The sequence below is a fragment of the Haliotis asinina genome, chromosome 5 (assembly GCF_037392515.1).
Source record: "Haliotis asinina isolate JCU_RB_2024 chromosome 5, JCU_Hal_asi_v2, whole genome shotgun sequence".
NCBI lineage: Eukaryota > Metazoa > Mollusca > Gastropoda > Lepetellida > Haliotidae > Haliotis > Haliotis asinina.
The window spans coordinates 71716689-71737360 of record NC_090284.1 but is presented as its reverse complement, the minus strand read 5'-3'; the positions used below and the strand labels follow the sequence as shown (position 1 = coordinate 71737360).

The 20672-nt window shown below is 42.9% G+C and overlaps 1 protein-coding gene across 2 annotated transcripts in view; it reads right to left on the bottom strand.

Annotated features, from left to right (window-relative positions):
- Window positions 1-812: 812 nt before the first annotated feature.
- LOC137285199 (integrator complex subunit 1-like) overlaps window positions 813-20672 on the bottom strand; it is a 38781-nt gene continuing 18921 nt past the window's right edge. Inside the window, exons 22-45 of one of the 2 annotated variants that reach the window (XM_067817453.1) lie at window positions 20230-20397; window positions 18349-18453; window positions 17977-18144; window positions 15488-15599; window positions 14877-15035; window positions 14258-14506; window positions 13659-13777; window positions 13200-13262; window positions 12788-12841; window positions 11012-11107; window positions 10585-10792; window positions 9621-9753; window positions 9184-9432; window positions 8248-8329; window positions 7851-8107; window positions 5330-5450; window positions 4399-4532; window positions 3628-3817; window positions 3295-3422; window positions 2627-2835; window positions 2306-2376; window positions 2034-2125; window positions 1555-1664; window positions 813-1283 (exon numbers count right to left, since the gene is read on the bottom strand). In XM_067817453.1, the coding sequence (XP_067673554.1) occupies window positions 1165-1283; window positions 1555-1664; window positions 2034-2125; window positions 2306-2376; window positions 2627-2835; window positions 3295-3422; window positions 3628-3817; window positions 4399-4532; window positions 5330-5450; window positions 7851-8107; window positions 8248-8329; window positions 9184-9432; window positions 9621-9753; window positions 10585-10792; window positions 11012-11107; window positions 12788-12841; window positions 13200-13262; window positions 13659-13777; window positions 14258-14506; window positions 14877-15035; window positions 15488-15599; window positions 17977-18144; window positions 18349-18453; window positions 20230-20397 (3396 nt within the window). In that variant the 3' untranslated portion in view covers window positions 813-1164. The remainder of the gene's footprint in view (window positions 1284-1554; window positions 1665-2033; window positions 2126-2305; window positions 2377-2626; window positions 2836-3294; window positions 3423-3627; window positions 3818-4398; window positions 4533-5329; window positions 5451-7850; window positions 8108-8247; window positions 8330-9183; window positions 9433-9620; window positions 9754-10584; window positions 10793-11011; window positions 11108-12787; window positions 12842-13199; window positions 13263-13658; window positions 13778-14257; window positions 14507-14876; window positions 15036-15487; window positions 15600-17976; window positions 18145-18348; window positions 18454-20229; window positions 20398-20672) is intronic. The other variant, XM_067817454.1, reaches the window with a different exon arrangement.

Here is a 20672-nt window from a genome sequence, read left to right as displayed (position 1 = left end):
CCTCTCGTGAAACAAGAACATAAAGACAGGCGTGTTGAGTGGTGTTTGGCACATGAAAACTTTGACTGGGAAAATGTGATTTTTACTGATGAAAGCTCAATATGGGTATATCCCGTTGTATCGACGACCTAAATACAGTCCGAAGTTTCGTGTATGGGGAGGGATATCCTTATTAGGAACGACCCCGCTGTGTGTGTTTGAGGGAAATCTGACAAGTCAACGCTACACTAACATATTAGATAATTTTCTCCTTCCAAGTGCACATGTGTTTTATGGAAATGACTGGATTTTGCAGCAAGATAATGATCCTAAACACACAGCAAAACATGACTAGCAGTGGCTTCAGGAGAAAAATGTGACTGCATTACCATTTCCTGCATATAGTCCTGACTTAAATCCCATTGAGAACATTTGGGGGGTGATGAAGGAATGTGTGAATCAAAAGGGGTTGACAAAAATTGAAGACATGACGAGAGAAGTGGTCCGATACTGGGACAGCATAACTCACGAGACACTAACCTCTCTGATAGGAAGTATGCCTACCTGTCTTAGACTGTGCCGTGAAGCTCAAGGAGACTTGATAAAATGTTAAATTGTTACCTACACAACATGAAAAGGTCAGTTCACTTTAACAATACATTCAGTTTTATCTGATTTGTTCTCGTTTAAAAATATGAAATGCTTTAGCTATTCTCAATAATTTTGAACCATACTGTATATATACACTTGCACTCAGGTGTAGACAATCATGAACAATACCTTAGTACATATTTTTCAGGACTTGTTAATGCTTCAATAAGCCAGATTGTTGATTTTGTTTTGTTTTTGATGACACATATCTGTGTTGCCACACACGTACTTGATGGGGCACCCACATTAGTTGTGGATTTGGATCTTTCACTGTCTAGAGTCATGTCCACTAGACAATTGACATCCAAGAGATTTGTACATGAGAGAGAGTCTGGCCATGGATCAATATCTCCAACACGACACATGTTTTGATGAACGTCCTTCGCTCCAACTCTTCCTTAACAGATTTACCAAAACCAAGAACTGTAGGTGGTTTGTTAGGATGATGCAAGCAGACTTATTACAGAGACAACATCCTTGCTGAGGATGACACAGTTCAGCTGTGAACAGTATTGTTAATTCCCTCCTATCCTCTCATGTCTGGGCATTCTCCAAATTCAGCAGCTGCAGTGTCTCGCTGATGTAGGATGATGTCTCAATAGATGTTGTAATGCCAATGGTGAACACCCTCTGAAGAATCACCTGGGCATGACCTACAAAATACAGAAAAGACCTTTCAGTACACAAGTGGGCATGACCAACAATGTGGGGGTCATTATCCACAAAATTCAGTATTGTCCCATCATGGGCATGACCTACACTCGCACATATAACCCATCCCCCATTTCTGTCTCCTTTTGGTTCTCATTTTGAGGAACACAAGACTATCCTTGACAGTGATGTAACAGTTCACACAACAATCAGGCAATCCTGGTGGCAATCCTGGCAATCCTTGGAGGTAATGTCGCATCTTGATGTACTCACCCTGACAGAGGACAGTGAACTCAGTCATGTTGGTGAGTGCTGTCTTGATGATGTCTGGGTTGCTGTCACTGAGACACTGCAGGTACATGGCCACAAACTCATTGGAGCGTCTGGAGGAGAAAGCAGAGCAAGACACTGAGTGAAACCATAGAGATGAAAACGTACAATCTGTGTGTTCCTGTAGTCTAGAAAACAGAACATAGAGTCTCAGTGTTTGTGTAGTCTGAAGAACAGAACATAGAGTGTCAGTGGTCCTGTATCCTAAACAACAGAAAATAGTCTTAGTGTTCCTGTATTCTGTACAACAGAATGCTGAGTCTCGGTCTGAAGAGCAGAACATAGAATCTCAGTGTTCCTGTAGTCTGGAGAACAGAACAGAACATAGAGTGTCAGTGTTCCTGCAACCTTCACAACAGATTGTAGAGTCTATGTCAGCTCTGTAACCTGAACTAGAGAACTTATAAGTGAATGGTACTCACGATGGGGCACTTCGGAGGTGTCGCATGATGAGAGAGAAGGCAAGGTTGCGACATTTGTCATTGGCCTCCAGCATCAGCTGCCGGAGCTCACTCTGAAACACATTCCAGTTTCTTGCATGAACATATTTTCAGACACATCTTGAAATGAAAATCAATGATGGTTTATACTGTATCTTCATTATCACAGGAAGGTTTGTTAAAACAATGCACAGATAATACACCTAACTTTATTCAACTGGATACCCATTCTGACAACTGATTACATAATTTACCTCAAAGTTTTGTAGGATTTCCACTTTTCTCTTTGAGGTCTCATCAAGGTCATGCAATACATCCAAAACTTCTGTAACAAAGACAAGTAAGAGAGAGTATAAAACCAATGTTTGATAAATGTCTTTCAGGTCTAAATAGCTATTTGTACACATACAAAAGAATAATTTTTAGCATTAATCATAAGGTGTAAATTTAATGCAAAAGTCATGACTTCATTCATTCCAACAGTAACGTGTTTTGAAATCTGGGTCATTCCAACTTTCATAGACAAGTACTAATGAAGATGAGGAAGACCACAAGACATTCTTAGACCTTCTGACCTTCAACTGATCTACGTCTCTGGAGTTTTTTTGAGATTGGGGCCAGGTGGGCTGACGACCAGAAACAGGCGGCCCGGATTGGTGACCCTATGGGTGTGTCCTCATCCTGGCTGGTGGCATCTGCCTCGGTCTTGTTCTGTCGGGGCAGGGCCAGGCCGGCAAGGAGGGACTTCAACTCTGACAGGTCAGGATAGACAGATGACACATCTCTAGAAGAGGTACATGGGGAGAAAATGAGCGTACCAGCAGAATTTTTCTGTTAAACATGGCACAAAGCAATTGTTCCAGCAATATGATGACCTGTAAATACTGTATTCTGGATCAGACAATTGAGAGCTCTAATCATCAGCTGAAACATTCCTGCCATTGACATATCATCTATCAAATTAATGAGCAGGACCAGATACTCCAAGTATAGGTTCCCAAGGTCGATTTCAAACCCTGATTTCTTGCATTAGTGGAAAATTTTAAATTCTTATACAAACAAAATAAAAAAAGAAAAAATACAAAGGTATTGAAAACTGCTTTCATTGTCTTGATGTACTTAACAACCTAAAATGAAATTTTGAAAAGTTACATGGTATTCCCAACATAGATATATACAGATCAACATACATACGTCTTATATTGATATTTCTTGAATTGAAATTAAAAAGATCTGTACCTACCCAAGAAGCATGACATATTTCTGTAGGAGGCTCATAGCACGCTGAGGATCATAGCTGACAAAACCATTCAGGAATGTGATAAACTTGACAATGATGGAGCCTAACAGCCGTTGCTCTTTGCCATGAGACTGAAATACAAATATGAAGCTGATGACTCACACATCCAACAAATAGAATCAAAAGACATATCTGTGCATTCCCAGGTGACCTGGTATATCAAATAGTGACCTCAGCTGTATGAGAGTGAAGTAGGTCTCCAGTAAATATGAGGTTGTGAGCTTGCGTGTATAAGGGTGAAGCAGGTCTCCAGTAATTATCAGGTAGTGAGCTCACCTGTATGAGAGTGAAGTAGGTCTCCAGTATATCTGGCAGTGATGTGTACTCTGCACGGAACACCAATGGCTGTAGCAGTTCCAGGAGGCCAAGAGCATTGGAGAAGAGTGTGAGGAAGTTGCGGTGCTTGATCTCCCCGATCTTGTACTGTGTCTTCCCCCTAAGCAGCGCAGCCAACATAGGCAGTTGACTGGAACATGAACAATAATCAATGTACTGCCCTGATGAGGAACTGGTGACTAAAGACAGCAGTTACTTACAAGTCACACAATATATTGTGAGAATACAACGAAGTGGAAAGACTAACACAATGTATGTAACTGAGTATGTGACCCATGGATCAGCATGGAGACATCACATGGAGAGACTGACATAATGTATGTGACTGAGTAAGTGACTAAGTGAACACAGATCAGCAAGGAGACATCACATGGAGAGACTGACACATTGCATGTGTGTCTGGGAAAGTGAGTGAGTGATGTTATGTTAACTTTGACCAGTATGAAGGCTATTTTGGCCACTGGTTTATGTTAGTGTTTAACTATCTTGGCCATTGGTTTTAGTTACTGTATAACTATTTTGGCCATTGGTTTTAGCTGTTGTATAAAAGATGAAAATATGGACCTTGTCTTACACGCAGCCTTTATGCTCCACACATGGGACATTCACAGCTTTGCCAAAGGAGATAAATTGAAACATCTTTTTAACACCTGCTTAACCTACATGTATGATGTATCAATGCTTAATCTGGAGACAACGTTGACCTCTCACCGTAGTATGAGTTGAGGGTGTTCAGCAGCCAGCTTCCGACATCCAAGGTTGGCATCATACATTCTGTTCTCGGCGGTATGCCCATGCACCGCATGACCGAATGCCATCAACAGCCGATGGGAAATGACATCCAGCTGTACACAAATCACATCATCAAATCTTGAAAACATCCAGTCATTGGATTATACACAGACAGGTTATTTAGTATTTTCTGCCAACTGACCCTTGGTACAGTTATATATTTTCAACATTTACATCCATATTAGGTATTACATCTATATATAAACCATACTTGTCAGAAAATGAGCAGTAAAGGTAATAACATCTTGGAATTTAAGAAATTGAGCAACAGAGGTGATAACATTCTTGGTATTTAAGAATTTCTTTCACAGGTCTTGATAGCGCTTACACACAAAATCATGATATTCTTCTTCTGGTTGCTATTACATTTTACACATAACATTTCTCTTGGATCATCAGATTATGGACTCCTGAGACAAGGCGTTTTTTATGCACAGATGACATTTACCCCATAAGATAGTAGGTCTGACACAACATCAACAGATCCTACACAAATTCAGGCCATATGACCTTTACATGGTTACCATGCCTTACACACATCAGAACAGCAGATCTCTCACACAACAGGTATACACTCAAATCAGAATCACATCATACACATCAATTCTTACACTCAATCTGGATGTTACACACAAGTCAAGTCCAATAAACATTTCGGATCTTACAGAAGATAAGGTTATACATATATCATATTTTACGCACACACTAGATTCAACACATTAGACATTCACCACTCTACATGTCCAAACGTTAAATCTTACACAGTCGGACTCAGTCAGTTCATTATGCTTTGATGTGAACACTGATGACTGTGACTGCTGGTAGAATTTGTTGAGAAAGTTGAACCCACCTGACTGGGACTGTCATGAGAGTCATGTTCAGCAGTGATGCATGACTTGTCAGTGAGCCAAGACAGGATGTAGGGATACTGCAGGTACAGCTCATACAGTAGCTTCGTCTGTAGGCAGCTACTGTCAACAACAATTATACATGACATGTACCATTACTACATGATGCATGTGACAAGGAGGGGGAGGTGCAGCTCATACAGTAGCTTCGTCTGTAGGCAGCTACTGTCAACAACAATTATACATGACATGTACCATTACTACATGATGCATGTGACAAGGAGGGGGAGGTGCAGCTCATACAGTAGCTTCGTCTGTAGGCAGCTACTGTCAACAACAATTATACATGACATGTACCATTACTACATGATGCATGTGACAAGGAGGGCGAGGTACAGCTCATACAGTAGCTTCGTCTGTAGGCAGCTACTGTCAACAACAATTATACATGACATGTACCATTACTACATGATGCATGTGACAAGGAGGGCGAGGTACAGCTCATACAGTAGCTTCGTCTGTAGGCAGCTACTGTCAACAACAATTATACATGACATGTACCATTACTACATGATGCATGTGACAAGGAGGGGGAGGTACAGCTCATACAGTAGCTTCGTCTGTAGGCAGCTACTGTCAACAACAATTATACATGACATGTACCATTACTACATGATGCATGTGACAAGGAGGGGGAGGTGCAGCTCATACAGTAGCTTCGTCTGTAGGCAGCTACTGTCAACAACAATTATACATGACATGTACCATTACTACATGATGCATGTGACAAGGAGGGGGAGGTGCAGCTCATACAGTAGCTTCGTCTGTAGGCAGCTACTGTCAACAACAATTATACATGACATGTACCATTACTACATGATGCATGTGACAAGGAGGGGGAGGTACAGCTTGTACAGCAGCTTCGTCTGTAGGCAGCTACTGTCAACAACAATTATACATGACATGTACCATTACTACATGATGCATGTGACAAGGAGGGGGAGGTACAGCTTGTACAGCAGCTTCGTCTGTAGGCAGCTACTGTCAACAACAATTATACATGACATGTACCATTACTACATGATGCATGTGACAAGGAGGGCGAGGTACAGCTCATACAGTAGCTTCGTCTGTAGGCAGCTACTGTCAACAACAATTATACATGACATGTACCATTACTACATGATGCATGTGACAAGGAGGGGGAGGTGCAGCTCATACAGTAGCTTCGTCTGTAGGCAGCTACTGTCAACAACAATTATACATGACATGTACCATTACTACATGATGCATGTGACAAGGAGGGCGAGGTACAGCTCATACAGTAGCTTCGTCTGTAGGCAGCTACTGTCAACAACAATTATACATGACATGTACCATTACTACATGATGCATGTGACAAGGAGGGGGAGGTACAGCTTGTACAGCAGCTTCGTCTGTAGGCAGCTACTGTCAACAACAATTATACATGACATGTACCATTACTACATGATGCATGTGACAAGGAGGGGGAGGTACAGCTCATACAGTAGCTTCGTCTGTAGGCAGCTACTGTCAACAACAATTATACATGACATGTACCATTACTACATGATGCATGTGACAAGGAGGGCGAGGTACAGCTCATACAGTAGCTTCGTCTGTAGGCAGCTACTGTCAACAACAATTATACATGACATGTACCATTACTACATGATGCATGTGACAAGGAGGGGGAGGTGCAGCTCATACAGTAGCTTCGTCTGTAGGCAGCTACTGTCAACAACAATTATACATGACATGTACCATTACTACATGATGCATGTGACAAGGAGGGGGAGGTGCAGCTCATACAGTAGCTTCGTCTGTAGGCAGCTACTGTCAACAACAATTATACATGACATGTACCATTACTACATGATGCATGTGACAAGGAGGGGGAGGTACAGCTTGTACAGTAGCTTCGTCTGTAGGCAGCTACTGTCAACAACAATTATACATGACATGTACCATTACTACATGATGCATGTGACAAGGAGGGCGAGGTACAGCTCATACAGTAGCTTCGTCTGTAGGCAGCTACTGTCAACAACAATTATACATGACATGTACCATTACTACATGATGCATGTGACAAGGAGGGGGAGGTACAGCTTGTACAGTAGCTTCGTCTGTAGGCAGCTACTGTCAACAACAATTATACATGACATGTACCATTACTACATGATGCATGTGACAAGGAGGGGGAGGTGCAGCTCATACAGTAGCTTCGTCTGTAGGCAGCTACTGTCAACAACAATTATACATGACATGTACCATTACTACATGATGCATGTGACAAGGAGGGGGAGGTGCAGCTCATACAGTAGCTTCGTCTGTAGGCAGCTACTGTCAACAACAATTATACATGACATGTACCATTACTACATGATGCATGTGACAAGGAGGGGGAGGTACAGCTTGTACAGCAGCTTCGTCTGTAGGCAGCTACAGTCAACAGAGTGTGTTAAGCAAAGGGAAGAGAGATGGCAACATGACACATACCTGTGACCATGTGTCCCCTGAAGATGATTCACCACTGCTCTCAGTCGGACATCCTTGTCAGCCAAGCAGGCCTTCAGTAGGCTCATCCTCTGACAAAGTGTCTCCGGAGTTGAGGAGGATGGGGTCAGGACACCAGCTGTATTGGAGGACATGGCTGCAGTTGTCTTCCTAGTTTCACCAGCTTCTTCCAGGATGTAGTCCACCACACATATCACCTGGCTGATGGTCGGGGACAGAATGTCCTCACAACTCTCCATCTGGGACAAATGAAACACAGTTTTAGGAGAAGGGATGTAACTAGCTTTCTGATATTGCTGTAATCAGAGAAAGATTTCAGTCCTTCACAAAGTGAACAAAGACCTCCTGCCTGCCACATGCATGTAAAGTATGTCCTTACCTTCTTGCACTCTCGTCCCTGCCAGATCTTTGGGATGTGGATACATGCCCACAGAAAGTCCAACACCGCTGTGGCATTGAAGCTGAAACACAAGTTTCTCAAGTTACAGGTTACTGAACATACAAATACTTACTGTCTGAATGAACTCAAAGTGACTAATAATATCAAATGTCAGTTCTTTTGACAGAAGAATCCTGATCTCTTAGCTAATGCTTAATTTAGTATTCCTGTGTATGATATAACATGAACCACAGCCACTATTGAAAAGTAAGCCCACTTCCTGCAGGAAATGCCCAAGTCCTGAAGGTCTTGGGTCATGTTATATCTAACCCATAAACCGACTGAAGATATACTTTGGATGTATCATCAATATTTGGTATTCACTGATGAAAATCATCTAGGATGAGGCTGGCAGTTGATGCCTTGCCTTGCATGCGCAATGCATGTGCAGAGCACGCACTGCAAAACCATTGGGGTCAGGAAATCAGTCAGGGCTCCAGCCTTCAGGATTTCCCTCAATCTCCAGTTTTACATTGTCTACCAAAACTTGGAGGCGTGTTTTCTCCTATACATAATGTCTAGGTCAGAGGGACATTATTAAGATAATGCCCAGGTCTGGGGGACATATTTATAATATTGCCTGAGGAAGCGTGGTTGTATCAAGTGTGAGAAATATTATGGAAAAATGCACCTGAGACAACTGGGTAAGCCTGGTGTCAGACATGGGGTACCTGAGACAACTGGGTAAACCTGGTGTCAGACATGGGGCACCTGAGACGACTGGGTAAGCCTGGTGTCAGGTACCTGAGACAACTACAAAAACCTTGCCCCCAGAAGTAAATGCAGCTTACATATGAAATGTTGATGAGCAGATAACCATATGTCTTATGACCATCAGTAACTGAGTCGTGTCAGACTTGACAGAAACTGCCTTACCTTTTGTCTGTGTTGTTGAGGATCCTGGTGATACACCTGTTGACTGTGCCCCAGTTACACTGGTGAGTCAGTAGCGCCAGTAAGTAGGGCTCCTTCCTGCTCCCAGGAACCTTCTCTCTCGGCTGGCTGACAGTCTTCTTGGCAAATATCAGCTGCTGCTGCAGATTGGGGTTGGACTGTATGATTTCGGGGTCCATCAACTCCAACCAGTCAATCAGCAGAGAGGCAGTGGATACAAGCATAGGCGACCTGGTGGTGATAATGGTAATACTGATATTAAGAAGACCAAATCAGGTATATAGTGCACTGATGATTAAAATTCCGCATATGATCAATTACACAGTACTTCTTCACACTCACCATCTAAAGAATTTATCACAACACAGGAAAAAGGACAACAGAATGTCAAGGTTGTACAGTTGTACATACAGACTTACACTTTCTCTAAATGTATGAGAGCCTGACTGGCTGCCCTGGCGCCATCTGCTGATGTCGTCTTTGCCATCATCTCCATCATGCACTGCTGTACCAAGTTCTCAAGGTCAGGCTCACCACTCAGAGCTGGGAGACCTTCAAAACACCAGTCAGCATTATCTCAATTACCATAAGCCACAATTGTTGGCAACATTCCGACTTACTTAAATCGAAATAAATGAAGCAACACCAAGAGCAAGATAAGTTTCAATTTTATGAAGGTTCTCAGTATTTCTGTGTAATATCTTGCAAGTATTACAAGTATCTGAGTATAAGAATTAGTAGAAATGTTTTAAAAGGATTTAGTGAAAGTTGTATAACTTGTAGAAGATAAGCTGCATGTGTGCATATCTGCCTAATAGTAGGTGTCCAGACTAAGACCAGTTCTGCTTTACTAGTGCTGGCCCAACAAGATACCATGCTGTTATTACACCACTCGGTTTTATCCCATTACTGTTAAGCTCAATGCATGATAACAATAAGGGCCAAATATTTATCACCTTTTGGTATGACCGAGTGAGTAGGGTTTTAATCAGTTTTTAAACTGATATGCCAGCAATATTACAGCCGGGGACACCAGAAACAGGCATCACACACTGTACCCATGTGGGGAGTTGAGATGTCAACTTTACCCTGCAGTCGATGAGTGCTCATGCCATCAACCACTGATCTGTCTGTTTCTCAATTCCCTAGTTGCCTCCATGATAACGATGTAATATTGATGGGAGGATGAAATGACCATCACACTAAGACTGGGGGCGATGGGGTAGGCTATTGGTTAAAGCATTCACTCATCAAGAGCCAAGTTCGATTCCCCATGTGTGAAGCCCATTTCTGGTGTTAGCCCACAGTGATATTGCTGGAACATTGGTAAAATCGGCATTAAACCATACTCATTCACTCACGGACACTAAAGCAGTACTGTACCTTGTGTCAGCTTGTTGGGATCCACTTTGCCACCAGTTTTAAATGTCTCCAGTTTCATCTGTGTCCTTTCTTTGGTCTTACTCTCTGATCCTGATGCTTTAGCAGCTTCCAAGAACTGCTTGATAACTGACAGGAGTGGACTTCTCCGTCCTGGTGTGAAGATAGCCAGGCGTTCCACCATCCTCCTCACAGCAGCAGAGAGTGATGTCTGACAGCACAACAGTGGTAAAATGAAAACATTATCTCATGTACACATGTAGAGGATGTCTGTTTGTGTCTCTCATCTCAATATGCTGATCAAAAATAGAACTTTTTTTTGTACATTTTTCAGTCTTGAAATCATATTCTGCACATACTGATTCATTCCATACAATTTGATTCATTCCATACATTTTCCTTGCATTCTCAAGTAAGTTATTCCACCCACCTGTTTAGATATTAGCAGTTTGAGAAGTGGTCCTGATCTGGAAGATGTCTCATAAAGACGCGCTGCAAACTCAGCACCTTTCGTCGATTCCAGGATCTGGGTAACAAGCATCTCACAATAATATCATCACAGTACATGCGTCGACATGCTGTACATATGCATATCCTGTCTTTAAAGAAGAAAATGTAACACAGTTCATCATCACTTGGACTATACAACTACGTCTGTTTGTTCAGATGCCATCTTGTAAAACCCTGTGATATAATTCTGTATGACATATATTTGTTATATGTTGAGTTTGGTTCAGCAATCTCCAAGAAGCATGGCTGAGGCTAGTGTGGAGCAGACAAACATGTGATTGATATCGTGAACAACAATCCACAACATCACGGCACAGTCACATACCAAAACACAAGTATGGGCACCCAGTCCATTCCAGACATATTTTAACCAAGAAGACCAACAGGCCTAATACCTATAAATAGATATAGATGAGATTGTGGGAGTATCGCTCAAGTCAAGGATAAGAAAAAAGAGATGCATAAAATGTCCAAGTCAGGCAGGACAAAAGAACAATGTGATGCATCCGATGCCCAAGTCAAAGTGATGCATCAGATGCCCAAGTCAGGGCAGGACAAGAACAATGTGATGCATCAAATGCTCAAGTCAAGGCAGGACAAGGACAATGTGATGCATCAGATGCTCAAGTCAAGGCAGGACAAGGACAATGTGATGGATGAGATGCCCAAGGCAGGACAAGAACAATGTGATGCATCAAATGCTCAAGTCAAGGCAGGACAAGGACAATGTGATGCATCAGATGCTCAAGTCAAGGCAGGACAAGGACAATGTGATGGATGAGATGCCCAAGGCAGGACAAGGACAATGTGATGCATCAGATGCTCAAGTCACGGCAGGACAAGAACAATGTGATGCACCAGATGCTCAAGTCAAGGCAGGACAAGGACAATGTGATGGATGAGATGCCCAAGGCAGGACAAGGACAATGTGATGCATCAGATGCTCAAGTCAAGGCAGGACAAGAACAATGTGATGCATCAGATGCCCAAGTCAGGGCAGGACAAGAACAATGTGATGCATCAAATGCTCAAGTCAAGGCAGGACAAGGACAATGTGATGCATCAGATGCTCAAGTCAAGGCAGGACAAGGACAATGTGATGGATGAGATGCCCAAGGCAGGACAAGGACAATGTGATGCATCAGATGCCCAAGTCAAGGCAGGACAAGAACAATGTGATGCACCAGATGCTCAAGTCAAGGCAGGACAAGGACAATGTGATGGATGAGATGCCCAAGGCAGGACAAGGACAATGTGATGCATCAGATGCCCAAGTCAAGGCAGGACAAGAACAATGTGATGCATCAGATGCCCAAGTCAAGGCAGGACAAGAACAATGTGATGCATCAGGTGTATCATTTGGATCAAGGAGATTCAGATTCTTGTACACTTTACATCCCACTTGTGAAGGTCTGTGTTTTAGCATGTGTGTACTGTCATGTATGATGTAGCAAGGGTGTAATATGATGTGTGATGTAGCAAGGGTGTAATATAATGTGTGATGTAGCAAGGGTGTAATATGATGTGTGATGTAGCATGTATACACATGAAAGTGAACACTTCACTGATTTACCGAATGTAAACAAATTAAACTAATACAACCAATATTCAAAGTTAAGCTCAGAAAATTTACAGCAGCAATTTAAGCAACAATCTACACCCACACTAATGAACACCAGCATCAACACTGACTCACCTTGTGCATCGTGGTAATCACCTCTGCAGCTTTGGTCTGTTCACTAGATACTGACTGAAAGAAAACAGGGTGAAATGAGTAAAACCTTTGAAACCTTACAATATCAAGAATAAAGTCAAGAATAAATAAAGCTTTGTGTTAACACCACTTAAGCAGTGAATACACAAAGTCACATAGAAAGTGGTCAAATGTCACATGTTACACTTTAAGTAGTATTTCAGTAATGCCACTGTGTGCAGGCCAAGCCTGAAGATGTATGCTGCTGACACACCAAGACACAAGCCAGTATTCAGGGTAATCTGCTAGTCAAAGACATGATCAAAGGTGGAGTCTATGGGAGGAACCTCTGGGCAGTTTTAGTCTAAAAAGCAGTTATAGGCTGAAAGCTTGAACAGGACAGAAAGAAACTGACCTTGATGAGAGCTTGATACAACTTGTTGGATCTTGGGTTGGATGTTCCGCTTGGGTCAAAGATCTGGTAACAGAACAGAACAAAGAAGATGGCAGGGGCTTTTGATAACTAACAGCAATCGTACCCAGTAGAAATCCTGGAACCTTTAGAACATATGCACCTCGTCAACTTCACACAAAGTTCCTGGTTAAATAAAATCAGGTCTAACTCTTACACTCACTTGTCCCAGCTGAAAATAATTTAATTCCTTTTCTGGAATTACTTACCTGATGTGTGATCTCATATATTTTCAAATTAATGCACAAAATATTATACAGCTACCACTTAGTGAGATCAGTTTGTTCTATTTCTTGAATTTCCAGAGAAAAATCAGTGATACATTCAACCACAAATATACGTAAAGTCAAAGACAAGGTAAGCAAGGCGAACCAGAATATGTTCAAGAAGTCAAGTACTCACCTCCAGCAGACAGGGAACCAGGTTGGGTTTCCCCCACGGCAGACTGACCTCCTCTACCTTCTGAATCTGCCATCGGGGGTAGCCAATGGCTCCCGTGTCCATTTCCTCTGTACTTGGTCCTGAAATACCAGACACACACCAGGTAAAGACAAGAAAATCCACTCCATTCTTACAGGAAATATTTGGAAGTAGTTAACTACATTTGTCAGTGCTCAAAGCAGTAATCCAGGCAGACCTATTTCTATACATATGGTCAACAAATACCATTACTCAGGTCTACAGGACCGATGAATAGAGAACATGTTTTCCACATAATTCAGCTAACTATTTTGTCTAATCAGAAAACTATAATAAAAGGTTCTTGAAAGGCATCTAGAAGATGGACGAACTTGAATTACATTCAAGTGTTTCAATGGATAACAACAAGAAGTCATTAGCCATGTAAACTTGTCATGTATTCATAGTAATAGAGATACACAGGACCAGGTATTACCCTGTGACATGCTAAACATTGTTCTCTTCCTGGGAACTGGAAAGTAAACAAGTTGATTAATTCATGAATGCACAACATATCTCCATGGATTTCAAACCTCCCTGACCGTGTTTGGGTTGTGGCAGATGTTGAGTCAACATGAGGTTGAACTTTTCTCCTCCCTTTGCTCCTCTCTTGTGCTGGATCTCAATCAACTGGGCCATGTACACCTTGTCCAGAACAGCCTGCTCCAGCCCTGTGGGGTCCAAACCCACAGCATTGTCCAGGCAGGTCAACAGCTTGCTCATGCTGGCCACTGGGATCCCAAATGACTGGACAAACAGCAACAGCTGGGATGGTTCCAGTTCCTGTAGAGCTGTCAGGATGGAAGGCAGTAACAACTGAAGCCACTCTACACATGGACAAAAGTATTCCAACACTTGTAGTTTACATAGTATAAATATCTTACCATTAATCATACAAGAAACTTATCAAAGTCTCAAATTACCATCTTGATTAACTGACCCGCAAGAAAGATTAAATGGTAGTACTTGATGGAACTATTGACACATTGCTGTTACTGGCAGACTTGCACTATATTTAGCAGATAAATCTTGTGTGTATGAAAATCAGAGACATGCTGTACTAAATTGATGGTGACTAAATTTTAGTTGGAACCAAATGTGTAGCACTCAAAGATATATAATGATCTTTTAAACCCTTGTTAGGGAACCCTTTGTTCTCACCTGAGTTCACAAGTTGGTCCACACTGGAGCGGATCATCCTGAGCTTCAGCCAATCAGGGAGCAGCAATGCCTCCTCGGATGTGTCCAGTAGGAAGGCTGATGGGAGATGTCCTTCCTTGGGGAACCAGGTTTCCAGAAGCTCATAGTACTGACTCTCACCTGGCCACACAGGAAACAATACAACCAATCAGCCAGCGAGTGACAAGGGTAAAGTTGGGACCTTCACAAAATATATTCAGCAATTACGTCAACTACATAAGTTTTGAGTGAGTGATTGAGTGAGTTTAGTTTTACGAGGCACTCAGCAATATTCCTGCTATAGGGCAGCGGTCTGCAAATAATCGAGTCTGGACCAGACAATCCAGTGATCAACGGCATGAGCACTGATCTGCACAAATGGGAACTGATGATATGTGCTAACCAAAACAGTGAGCACAACTACCATGACAATCAGAGTCACCTTTTAAGGCAAGCATAGGTTGCTGAAGGCCTATTCTACCCTGGACCTTCTTGGGTCACATAAGATATGAGCTCAACGGGATAAGTTCCCTGAAATCTGAGAGTGAAGAGCTCTCCACTCATGAGACTGTTACAGTGTTCAGATGGCTGACCTGAGGGTGGACCGTAGGTGAGCAGTGTGGTCATGGCATGTACGACCAGGATGAACATTGTGGCGGACTCTCCCGACTCCCACTGCAACAGGATCTGGTCCTGGGTGTTAGACTGAAACAGTCAGGATACACAATGTATTAAATTCCCACACAGATCTTACAATGTCATAAAGTGTTAGAATCCCTAAAGTACACCATGTATACACCCAGGAGTATACTATGTATATCATATGGGGGCACTGTTGCCATGTATACACCCCAGCAGCATGCTATGTATACACCCCAGCACCATGCCATGTATACACCCCAACATCATGCCATGTATACACCCCAACACCATGCTATGTATACACCCCAACACCATGCCATGTATACACCCCAGCACCATGCTATATATACACCCCAACACCATGCCATGTATACACCCCAACACCATGCCATGTATACACCCCAACACCATGCTATGTATACACCCCAACACCATGCCATGTATACACCCCAACACCATGCTATGTATACACCCCAGCACCATGCTATGTATACACCCCAACACCATGCCATGTATACACCCCAACACCATGCTATGTATACACCCCAACACCATGCTATGTATACACCCCAACACCATGCCATGTATACACCCCAACACCATGCTATGTATACACCCCAACACCATGCTATGTATACACCCCAACACCATGCCATGTATACACCCCAACACCATGCTATGTATACAACCCAACACCATGCTATGTATACACCCCAGCACCATGCTATGTATACAACCCAACACCATGCTATGTATACACCCCAGCACCATGCCATGTATACACCCCAGCACCATGCTATGTATACACCCCAGCACCATGCTATGTATACACCCCAGCACCATGCCATGTATACACCCCAGCACCATGCTATGTATACAACCCAACACCATGCTATGTATACACCCCAGCACCATGCTATGTATACACCCCAGCACCATGCTATGTATACACCCCAGCACCATGCTATGTATACACCCCAGCACCATGCTATGTATACACCCCAGCACCATGCCATGTATACACCCCAGCACCATGCTATGTATACACCCCAGCACCATGCTATGTATACACCCCAACACCATGCCATGTATACACCCCAGCACCATGCTATGTATACAACCCAGCACCATGCTATGTATACACCCCAACACCATGCCATGTATACACCCCAACACCATGCTATGTATACACCCCAACACCATGCCATGTATACACCCCAGCACCATGTTATGTATACACCCCAACACCATGCTATGTATACAACCCAACACCATGCTATGTATACACGCCAACACCATGCCATGTATACACCCCAACACCATGCTATGTATACACCCCAACACCATGCCATGTATACACCCCAACACCATGCCATGTATACACCCCAGCACCATGCTATGTATACAACCCAACACCATGCTATGTATACACCCCAACACCATGCCATGTATACACCCCAACACCATGCCATGTATACACCCCAGCACCATGCTATGTATACAACCCAACACCATGCTATGTATACACCCCAACACCATGCCATGTATACACCCCAACACCATGCTATGTATACACCCCAACACCATGCCATGTATACACCCCAGCACCATGCTATGTATACACCCCAACACCATGCTATGTATACACCCCAGCACCATGCTATGTATACACCCCAACCCTATGCTATGTATACACCCCAGCACCATGCTATGTATACACCCCAACACTATACTCTGTATGCACCCAACATTACACTATGTATACACCCCAGCACCATGCTATGAATACACCCAAACATCATACCATGTACACACCCAACACTACACCTTGTTTACACCCAACACTATATTATGTATACACCCCAACACTACACTATGTATACACTCAACACTATACTCTGTATGCACCCAACAATATACTATGTATACACAACAACACTATACTACGTATACACCCCAACATCTTGCTATGTATACACTCAACACCATACTATGCTTACACCCCAACACCATGTTATGTATATACCCAAACACCACACAATGTATACACCCAAACACTATACTGCGTACACGCCCCAACACTATACTGTGTATACACCCAACACTATACTATGCATACACCCCAACACTATACTTTGTATGCACCCAACACTATACTATATATACACCTAAACACCATGCTATGTATACACCCAAACACCATACAATGTATACACCTAACACTACACTATGTATACACCCCACCACTATACTATGCATACACCACAACACTATACTCTGAATGCACCCAACACTATGCTATATATACACCCAACACTAAACTATGTATACACTCAACACTATACTATGTATACACCCCCACGATATACTATGTACATATCCCACCATTCATGGCATAATAAAGTGTATACATCTTGTGATTGTTCAAATTGCCACATACCCAAGTGTAGGCCTCCTTGTGTGGCTCCCTGGCCTTCTTTAGGTAGTTCACATACAGGCTGATGAGGGCAATGAGGGTGACATCCTGCGAAGGTGTCCAGGGGTTGCTCTCACATGGAAGGATGTGGTTGATCACAGACGTCCTCTCTACAATCAGCTGAGCCACATCCTTGTACAAAGTAAAGCAACTATCACCAACAGATATCTGTATCAGTGAAGACTAGACAGTGGTAAGACTACCCTATGAAATGTTTCAAATATTCCTACTGAGTATCATTTCAGGACATAATCAGGAAATTAAACTGAATGCCAAGAATGACTATTGGGTGCAGCAGTCTGGCAGAGTTTACATAATTAATGACATACAACTTACTGAGGCCAAGTTGTCAAGGTCATAGAGATTCTGGTCCAGGGAATGCTGGGACAGGAAGATGATGTAGGAACTGACCAGACTCGGGTCTGTCTCTATCTGGCAGGCCTGGAACAACATATCTGTTTTATAGGGAACTCAGTACATTGGGAACAGAACACTTATACACAGGGTGCATTGACACAAGATACACATAAGTAGGAAACAGTTGTAGTGGTATCGATAACATATGGGAGGTTATACAGGGAATGGTTACTTATGAAACAGTCAAAGCAGGAACAGTTGTACAGGGAACACTCATACGGCAACAGTTGTAGAGGGAGTGCTTGTATTGGGAACAGTTATATAGGGAACACATATATGGGCCGCTCTTGTACAGGGAATGCTCATATGGGGAACAGTTGTACAGGGAACACTCATGTGGGGCACTGTTGTAAAGGGAAAACTCATATGGGGAACAGTTGTATAGGGAACACATATATGGGCCAATCTTGTACAGGGAACACTCATATGGGGGACAGTTGTACAGGGAACGCTCATATGGGGAACAGTTGTACAGGGAACACACATATGGGGCACTGTTGTAAAGGGAACACTCATATGGGGCACTGTTGTACAGGGAACGCTGATAAGGGGAACAATAGTATAGGGAACACTCACACGGGGAACAATTGTACAGGAAACACTCATAAGGGGAACAGTTGTACAGGGAACACTCATATGGGGCACTCTTGCACAGGTAACGCTGATATGGGGGTACAGTTGTAAGGGAACACTCATATGGGGGCACTGTTGCACAGGGAACACTCATATCGGGGCACTGTTGCACAGGGAACACTCATATCGGGGCACTGTTGTAAAGGGAACACTCATATGGGGCACTGTTGTACAGGGAATGCTCATATGGGGCACTGTTGCACAGGGAACACACTCATATGGGGAGCAAGTGTACAGGGAACGCTCATATTACAGGGAACACTCATAAAGGGGAACAGTTGTACAGGGAACACTCAAAGGGGAACAGGTGTACAGGGAACACTCATAAAGGGGAACAGTTGTACAGGGAACACTCATTGTACAGAGAATGCTTGTACGGGGAACATTTGTACAGGGAACACTCATATGGGGCACTGTTGTACAGGGAATGCTCATTGTACAGGGAACGCTCATATGGGGGAACAATTGTACAGGGAATGCTCATATGGGGAACAGTTGTATAGGGAACACTCATATGGGCACTGTTGTACTGGGAACACTCATATGGGGAACAGTTGTACAGGGAACACTCATATGGGGAACAGTTGTACAGGGAACACTCATATGGGGCAATGTTGTAGACGGAGTGCTTGTATGGGGAAGAGTTATATAGGGAACACATATATGGGGCACTCTTGTACAGGGAACAATAACCTCGGGAAGAGTTGCAAATATATTGGGAACAATTATATGGGGAACTATGTACTTGGAACAATTACGTGGAGAACCCTTACATGGGGAACAGTTCTATAGTGATCAGATATACAAGGGTCACTTACACAGAGAACAGTTGTACAGTTAATGCTTACATGGGAAACACTTGTATTTGGATCGCTTAGTTGTGGAAGTGTTGTACACCGAACAATCACATGGGGAACCATTGTACAGGGAACAATTACATGAGGAACAGTTGTACAGGGATCAGTTGTGCACTTACATGGTGAACACGTAAAGCTTACATGGGGAACAGTTGTACAGGGATTGGCTACATGACTGACAAAATATTAACATAATATCAAAATCAGCACTAGTCTATTTGGAGAACAGTATATATATCTATATATCAGATTCTACACTGCACACAAAATCCCATCCACATGCAGAAAACATAGTGCTAAGCAGACATACCTGTCTAAGTGCCATACTAGTTTGACCCTTCACCTCCTGGAACAGTGGAAGGGATGGCAGATCCTTCAACAGCCAATCATTGGTTCTGTTCTCATCATCAACATCCATCTTGGTTTCATCCTTGTCATCAGGACTAGAGGCTGACTTAGACACGACCATTGACAATCCCTGGAAAACAAGTGATGGAGAAATAGAAACAGATGGCAGTACAACAGTCAGCGCAGCAGCCATCTCAGTATACATTAACACAAAAACACAATATTAGTGCTGACTCAACTGAATTGTTCCCCACTTGGAGGACATGGCCAAATCATCCACAATGGGACAAACAGATTCTTGTACCAGTGTCAACAAGCGACAAATTCTGGCCAGTCCTATCTCCTGCTTGACAACGATACAAGAAGTGGTGTCAAATCAAAATGAATAAAGAAGTTCCACATCCA